General features: G+C 43.7%; 1 protein-coding gene across 1 annotated transcript; it reads left to right on the top strand.

Annotated features, from left to right (window-relative positions):
• The first annotated feature begins 2,528 nt into the window (after positions 1 to 2,528).
• LOC124005903 (membrane-spanning 4-domains subfamily A member 4A-like) lies at positions 2,529 to 6,109 on the top strand. The gene is made up of 7 exons (XM_046315546.1): positions 2,529 to 2,813; positions 3,334 to 3,575; positions 3,790 to 3,891; positions 4,244 to 4,300; positions 4,568 to 4,753; positions 5,220 to 5,357; positions 5,759 to 6,109. Exons 2-7 carry the CDS (start codon positions 3,375 to 3,377, stop codon positions 5,879 to 5,881), a joined length of 807 nt encoding a protein of 268 aa, XP_046171502.1. The 5' UTR covers positions 2,529 to 2,813; positions 3,334 to 3,374; the 3' UTR covers positions 5,882 to 6,109.
• The last annotated feature ends 2,873 nt before the right edge of the window (positions 6,110 to 8,982 follow it).

The raw sequence follows: 8,982 nt of genomic DNA, 5'->3' as shown, positions 1-8,982 counted from the left end.
TAATTTGGAGTACCTCTTCTATCTAACTGGTTTGGTGCTGCAGGATTATAAGGCTGCCATTGCAGAACTGGTGACAGGTGATCCTGATGTCCAAGGGGAGGATGATGAGGGCTTTGTTGAGCTTGTGGAATTTCAGGTACTGACAGTTCCAGTGCTGGAGACAGCCCTGCCTCTTGTTGGCACCTTTCATCCTACTCCCATCCCCTCTACCAGCATCCAGTCCACAGCTGCATCAGTCGGTCCCCTGTCCTCCACTCCTGTATGGGCTACTCCACCCCCTGGGCCTCTATCCTCCAAAACCTGTGCTCGTCAGTTCCCTGTCCTACGTTCCTGTTCGGGCTAATGTTAGTCCTTAGTCCATGGACCATAAATGTTATTTTTAAAGTGTGAATTAGCTTTGGCTGTCAGCTTTAATTTGAAGGTATTTTCATCCATATTACAGCCCTTTTTATTTCAACACCTTTTCTACATAGTCCCCCCATTTAAGAGGAACCAAAAGTATTGGGATAAATTCACTCATGTGTATTTAAGTAGTCAAAAGTTTAGTATTTGGTCCCATATTCCTGGCACGCAATGATTACATCAAGCTTGTGACTCTACAAATATTTGCTCTTTGTATTGGTTGTGTTTCAGATTATTTTGTAGAAATAGATATACTTTAAATAGAAATAACTGACAAATAATGTATTGTGTCATTTTGGAGTCACTTATTGTAAACAAGAATAGAATGTTTCAAAACACTTCTATATTAATGTGGATGCTACCATGATTACAGAGAGTCCTGATGAAATGTGAATAATGATGAATGAGAAAGACACACAAATGTCATACCCCCAAGACATGCTGTATGATAAAGGCTATGTTGAGAGGTAGCTTGCAAGCAAGCATTTCATTGTACTGTTTACACCCCACTGTATTCTGTATATATGGTGAATCAAATTTGATTTGACAGTAATGATGCTTGGCATTTCAGCAGACATAGTTCTAAAAGAGAGTACACCAGGGATATATCTCTGGATAAATTTGGCCAGGGGGGGCTGTACTGCTCAGAGTTGGCAAACCAGCAACAAGGCACATTTGTTGGGTCAACATGAGATGCAATTCAGCCTTTAGAGGAAGCAGACCTTCAAGTAGGTTATTGAAAATGCTCTGTGGTATGCTGGGTATTTGGTGGCATTGATGAAGAGTGATGCAAAAAACCATGCTGCCAATCAGATGACTTTGTAGGAGTCCCACCATCCAGCATCCATTTCACACCTCTAACAGCATCAGTCCTCCGCTCCTGTACGGGCTACTCCACCACCAGCTGGTTCTCTGTCCGTGGCCTTGACACCTGTGCCCTGCTGGGCCTCTGTTCATGATCTCCACACCTGTGCCTGGCTGGGCCTCTGTCCGTGCCCTCGACACCTGTGCCTTGCTGGGCCTCTGTTCATGATCTCCACACCTGTGCCCGGCTGGGCCTCTGTTCATGATCTCCACACCTGTGCCCGGCTGGGCCTCTGTCCGTGCCCGACACCTATGCCCGGCTGACACTTAGTCAGCCCCGTCCTCTGCTCCTTACGAGCTGGGCATTTTGCTGGAGCCAGCGATCAGTTGCTCTCCATTTTCAGTTAATTATAATTGTAATTATTTGTGTTCAGTTGTTTGCCCCTCTGTGGTGTCAAGTATTCTACCCTTAATTCACTAAGGGCACAAAAGCTGAATTCTCTAATTACATTTTGATCAATTAATGTCAGTCTTTGAATGCTCCCTATTGTATAAACTATTTAATTGTCCTGCTTGTGTGCCTTGTGAACTGATTTCAAACAATTAAGAGTATATTTGTCGTTCTCACGTTTTCCTCCAATTCTGTGTCCTCAAATACTTCCTTGATTTACAATCAAAACAATTTCGCCAACATTACCTTTTCGATGTGAACTTGATATAGCGTTTATAAATTAATTAATGTATCTTATTTGAGATAAACAATATTTAACTCCTGTGGTGTTTAGGCTTAACACATTTCGGCTACCCTTCTATAAATTCGAATCCTGAAGAGGGTGAGCGGTTTGACAAAAAGAGACAGGTTTTCATAATAAAAAGTTATGGATGATGATGACAGATTTACAGGCTGGGGGAACGAGGATTGTCGGATGAATCCCGATACTTTTCAACTCTCAGACTCTCAGTCACCGTAAGAAAAATAAATCATTAAAAACGATTCAAGGCTAAATACAGCAGCAGTGTTGGGATTCGATACATCGGCAAGTATGTTCATTTGGTAGAAAATGCTCCCCGAATTCGATACACTTTATTCCTGGTGTCGCAACCTCGATTGATAAACTATAAACTCCTCCATACCCTGCGTCTCGTCAGTCGTCATGAAACGTTATCAGAAGTGTCGACTAAATTTGAGGGGAGAGGGTGTGTCTGTTTAAGCAAGCGTTCCCAGAAATATCGCGGTCTCTTGAGTTTATAAACTGTGATATTGGTGCTTTCAAGCCAACTGGGAACTCGGAAAAAACTAGGTCAAATCATGACGTCAGTGATCTTCAAGTCGGAAAGTTGCAGCTCAAGAAAGATGCTCCAGCTTCCGACCTTGAATTCCGAGTTGATTGACAGTTCAAACGTTTTTTTCCCCAGAAGTCCCAGTTGTCATGAACGGACTGAATTCGGATATTTCCGAGTTTCCAATTGTTTTGAACGCGGCATATGATATGAAAGAGCAGACGCAACAGGGCTCTGTAAACGTTGTAAAAGGATCCTAGATTATAGCCTAGTACTTCCGTGTTTGTACATTAGCTGTTCCAGAACCTGGAAAAAGTGGACAAGTGGTAAGTTGTCAAATTTGAATTGTTACAAATGTTGGCTAAATTAATGTTGATTAGGCGATTTGTGTTAACAGCTGGAGGCCTAATAACTGTAATAATGTGCCAGCGTCCATAGTTTTACATTCAATTTCCATTGAAATACAAGACACAGATTTTCAAGTGCAACTCAAATGTGTCTTGAAAAAACAATCATATATTGTAATAATTGAGTGTTGTCAATATTGTATTGATTTATTTAACCTGTCAATGACGTTAGTCTCATTGTGATCAAATCCCGTTTGCGAGACCTAAGAAAGGCCCATTCTGTGCTAGTTACCGCTGTTTTTGGTCATTTGAAGTACACTTACATTTTACTCTTCAAACCTCAATTTTGTTCTTCAAAAGGCTAGTGCTGAAATGTTATTTCTATACCAAGGACAACCTAGAGAATACTTAGGTTATCTTTAATGCCATAACTAACAATGACAAAATGTCTGCAGCTGTATTAAAGTATCAAGCTTTCAGTGTGTAGTTTTGTTTGCAGGTGTTTGTTGAAGTCAACCATCCACACAAGGATCATCAACCATGTCCACCTCTATCACCACTGCAAACGGAATTGTGGTAGTGTCACAAGTGTTCCACTTGGCGGAGAATGACAAGGCTTCAGTGCCACTTCTGAATGTCACTCCCCAGATCCAGAGTGCGCCCCCTGCTGTGCCGCTGCCTTCCACTAAAGTGTCAGAGATGACAAGGGTGTTCCTGCAGCTTCAGCCACAATCTCTTGGGGTGAGAACAGAATATTACTGTCCTTTGTCTTTAGTGCTCATTCCATCCATTTGCCATTGGATTCAATCATCGGCTGCTATTGTAAAGATCTGTATCTAACATCCTTTGAGGGCAATTTGATTTAGAAGAGAACTTCTAGGCTAAACTGTAAACCACTATTAGTTACCATTTCCACTATTGTTACTCAATGTTCCCCGAATTACTGTTGTCTCAGATTGTGCAGATCGTCCTTGGATTGGTGTGCATGGTGGTGAGCCTGTCTGCTCTTCTCACCCCTATCCTGTATGACCAGTTCCCACTCTTCATGGGAGCTGCTGTAAGTTCTTGGTCCCAAGGGGGCAAGTAATATCCAACACACTTAATGCTACATAGACACATGCAATTTTAGAGATGTTTCCTCAGAGTGAATCTGCTGTCATCTATCTTACAGTAGTACTATTGTAACCTAGAAAAGTAGGTGAACAAGAAGGATAACTGACTTCAGATCGGCACTCATGACCAAAGGGCATCCCACACCGACAGGAGACGGCAGAACTTGTGTTTATCTATAAAGTGTAGGCCTCTACAGTAGGTGACATTGGATGTGGCAGTTGATTGGTCAGCATCACCTTAGCTTCATATGTCAATGGTCTAAAGTGTCTTTCTTTCCTGTTGCTCACACTCTCCAGTTTGTCCTCTCTGGATCTCTCACTGTGGCTGCCCGGAAAGGAACACGTTTGAGTCTGGTAAGTCATTCACTGTGACTGTGGTTAATAGCAGTTTGCACTTCAAGTTTACTTTATTAGATTTATAAATTGAGATGTATATCAGAAATTAAATCTTTGCTATTCGGAAGTAAAACGGGATATATTTTTCTAGACAAACTCACAAACCCAAATCTAACCAATTGGAACAGTTAATAGATTTCCTATGTCCATATATTTTTTCAACACAAACTAACATTGTCATGCAATGGTTGTTCCGTTTCCCCTCTCCATTTCTCACCCTGTCAGATTAAAGGGACTCTGGCTGTGAATGTTGTCAGTGTTCTTGTGGCTCTGGCTGGGGTTGCCTATATTTGTATGCTTCTGACTGTGAAACATGAAGATGGTTTCTGCACCGACACTGACCACAACTATACTTCCTATTCCAACCAGAACAGGATAAAGGAATGCACAATTATGGTTAGGACACTATATGTAAGTATTTATGGAAGTGACTTGGTTCATGTACTTTTGCAGTATGCATTATGTTATACTGACTTCAGAGAACTTAAGTAACCTTTCAAACACCAGGTTGTTGGCACCTTAATTGGGGAGGATGGGCTTGTAGTAATGGCTGGAGCAGAATAATTGGAATGGTATGAAATACATCACACACGTTGTTTCTGTGTGTTTTATGCCATTGCATTTGCACCGTTCTGGAAATTACAGTGATCTATTCTCCCCTCAGCAGTCTCCTGTGTTTCCAAACAGTTTATTAAAGGCTGCAAGGAGCTAGAGAAATGAGTCTTTGCAGGCTTATTAAACATTTTATGTATTTACATACGAGATACCGTTGTTTTACCAGGATGAGAAACCTGAACAAACCTTCTAAAGTTACAATGCAAAACGTTAGCCCAACCCTTGACACCTATTCCTCTTGTTTTTCCTCTGTGTGCATCAGACAGTCTTGAATGGGGTGAAGGGCCTTCTACTGGTCCTGACGGTGATGGAGCTCTGTGTGGCTCTCACTGTCTGCGTCTTCTCTGGGAAATCCATTCACCTCCGTGGGTACTACAGCCTGAGCTGTGGCAGGGGAATGGTAAGCTTGAGAACGCTGCAGTCATCGCTTACATCATGTTCATAGTCTGAGCAAGCAGAAAGTGCTGCAGCTGTACTTTTTATTACATTTTTTAAAGTACAGTCTTACAGTAGCTCAAATGCTACGGGGCATGAACAATTCTGCCTGTTTAACTGAACATTGCTACAATTCTTGACTCCCCCTCTTGTAAACTCCTATGTACCAACAATAACTGAATAGCTCCACCTAGTCCTCTGGTAGTTCACACCATATTGCTTAGACGTATCAATCCAGTCCTTTCAAATCCCCAGAATTGTGAAGTGTATATGGGTCATGTTGACTGGTCAGTTTGAGATGATGCCAGTCTGTGCTAGTTCCTCACTTTCGTGCTTCCTTTTCCTGCACCTTGTCATTGGGTCTAGGTGGTGGTAGAGACTGGTACTGACCCCACTCGAGCCATCCAGGCCTCCCTGAGCGACAGTGACGTGGCCTTACTGAGCAGTGTTGAAGACTCTGACACCCCGGCTCCACCGTACTCTCCTTGAGGCAGAACAATACCACACACCTCACCCTAGGAAGTGTGATGCCATTGCGAATGTTTCTAATGTTTTGTTATCAATCTGAACAGTCATGTGTCCTGATGATGGTTCTGTCCTGATGAATGTAGTGCTTACTAATTCATGAAGTAGGACTCTTTGCTATTTCATATTACTGGAGAGTTGCTCTTGATTTCTGACGATCATTCTTTCATTCAATAAATGTAATATTTCCTCTTCAAGTGTTAGTGTCTACATTGGTAGTTTACACAGATCACTGTAACCTTATCGCTATTTCCATCAGGTTCTGTTTAATGCTTTTCTGGAGGTGAAATGCCAACCTGACATCACATGCACTCAAATCACCCATTCATCTTTTGCATTATTGATTGAAGTGCAACTGAGAATGCATGTTGACTGGCGCGCTCCTAAAAGCTGGGGCGCTGTATGCTAAATATAATTAATGACATGAGGGCAATTTCAAACATCCCTGATTTAATAGCCTCACCCTCAACAGATCAGTAGGAGTCGACTAGTGTTCTTGCATTGGTCGAGTTTGTTCTGCGTGGGTGGAGAATTGTCTTTAGGACCGATGGAATGGTTGAAAATGAGCACACTCCTAGGGGACCGGGCCATGCAAAACAAATTTGCCCATTGTTTTTCCAGTGATGTGCAGTCAGGGTAGGCAGTGCATTCTACAAACCACTATCCTTTGGGTGTGTTACTGGAAAAATAAACTGCTTATCCCATTCACTTTAACAGAAGGCAACGGTAAGTGATCTGAAATTGTTATTATTATAAAATGTTGCGAGCGATTCAATATAGCAGATCATTACTCAGAGGTGACTTTTCTTTTCCTTAAGAGTAACTAATACAAAGACAAATCAAATGATGATGCTTGCTGAATTGGTAACATTCACAATCACACCATTTGCAGTATCCTGTAAAAACTATGAAGGAACAATAGTTCCTAGTTTTATGTGTCTCACTCTGCTAATGGTCTCCATGGCTGGATATCTTTTACAGCTGAACAGTTTCTGTAAAATATGTCTTTTTCATGTTAATTGTTGGAGGATGAGTAAGCTAAATATTGATCAGTTGTCTTTTAGGTTCAATTAAAAAGAAAATGGAACTGTGCTATTTGTATTCATGCCACGTGCATTGTTAAACGATACTTCCACACATTGTGTATGTGATCTGCCTCTGAAGTTCAGGATGTTTATTTATCCCGTAGGTCCTCTTTAGTGGAATTACTCTTGTATATGCTGGCAGTAACCCCACATACAGTACTTCTAGGTAAGTAGGAGAAACTGTTTAGATGGAGTTCAGAGGCTTGCTTCTAGGGTGGTGTCCAGTTCAACCACTGTTAACTCAACCAACCGCTGTCAACCCCTCGTGAAATCAAGTAGTTGATTTGGTTCTGGGTTCAAGATCAGTCAACCCCTTAGTCAATTAGTCAACCAAGGGAAATATATTTGTGCTTTCTTTAAGAGTACGTTGCCTCTGTTTCCACAGGTGAAATAAAACATTTCAAAGTTTCAGTTCAAAATAACTAGCCACTAGCTCCCCACAGTGGTATCAATCCCAATGTTATTGGGTCCAGAACATTTGGCCAATAGTGCAACTCACTAGGTCTTCAAGAGAGCGAGAGTTGCACCCCTTCTGAAAAAACCTACACTCGATCCCTCCGATGTCAACAACTACAGACCAGTATCCCTTCTTTCTTTTCTCTCCAAAACTCTTGAACGTGCCGTCCTTGGTCAGCTCTCCCGCTATCTCTCTCAGAATGACCTTCTTGATCCAAATCAGTCAGGTTTCAAGACTAGTCATTCAACTGAGACTGCTCTTCTCTGTATCACGGAGGCGCTCCGCACCGCTAAAGCTAACTCTCTCTCCTCTGCTCTCATCCTTCTAGACCTATCGGCTGCCTTCGATACTGTGAACCATCAGATCCTCCTCTCCACCCTCTCCGAGTTGGGCATCTCCGGCGCGGCCCACGCTTGATTGCGTCCTACCTGACAGGTCGCTCCTACCAGGTGGCGTGGCGAGAATCTGTCTCCTCACCACGCGCTCTCACCACTGGTGTCCCCCAGGGCTCTGTTCTAGGCCCTCTCCTATTCTCGCTATACACCAAGTCACTTGGCTCTGTCATAACCTCACATGGTCTCTCCTATCATTGCTATGCAGACGACACACAATTAATCTTCTCCTTTCCCCCTTCTGATGACCAGGTGGCGAATCGCATCTCTGCATGTCTGGCAGACATATCAGTGTGGATGACGGATCACCACCTCAAGCTGAACTTCGGCAAGACGGAGCTGCTCTTCCTCCCGGGGAAGGACTGCCCGTTCCATGATCTCGCCATCACGGTTGACAACTCCATTGTGTCCTCCTCCCAGAGCGCTAAGAACCTTGGCGTGATCCTGGACAACAAACTGTCATTCTCAACTAACATCAAGGCGGTGGCCCGTTCCTGTAGGTTCATGCTCTACAACATCCGCAGAGTACGACCCTGCCTCACACAGGAAGCGGCGCAGGTCCTAATCCAGGCACTTGTCATCTCCCGTCTGGATTACTGCAACTCGCTGTTGGCTGGGCTCCCTGCCTGTGCCATTAAACCCCTACAACTCATCCAGAACGCCGCAGCCTGTCTAGTGTTCAACCTTCCCAAGTTCTCTCACGTCACCCCGCTCCTCCGCTCTCTCCACTGGCTTCCAGTTGAAGCTCGCATCCGCTACAAGACCATGGTGCTTGCCTACGGAGCTGTGAGGGGAACGGCACCTCAGTACCTCCAGGCTCTGATCAGGCCCTACACCCAAATAAGGGCACTGCGTTCATCCACCTCTGGCCTGCTCGCCTCCCTACCACTGAGGAAGTACAGTTCCCGCTCAGCTCAGTCAAAACTGTTCGCTGCTCTGGCTCCCCAATGGTGGAACAAACTCCCTCACGACGCCAGGACAGCGGAGTCAATCACCACCTTCCGGAGACACCTGAAACCCCACCTCTTTAAGGAATACCTAGGATAGGATAAAGTAATCCTTCTCACCCCCCCTCCCTCCCCCTTAAAATATTTAGATGCACTATTGTAAAGTGGTTGTTCCACTGGATGT

This window comes from Oncorhynchus gorbuscha, linkage group LG19 (genome assembly GCF_021184085.1).
Source record: "Oncorhynchus gorbuscha isolate QuinsamMale2020 ecotype Even-year linkage group LG19, OgorEven_v1.0, whole genome shotgun sequence".
Taxonomy (NCBI): domain Eukaryota; kingdom Metazoa; phylum Chordata; class Actinopteri; order Salmoniformes; family Salmonidae; genus Oncorhynchus; species Oncorhynchus gorbuscha.
Note: the sequence above shows the minus strand (reverse complement) of the source record. Positions and strands in the feature narration are given on the sequence as shown.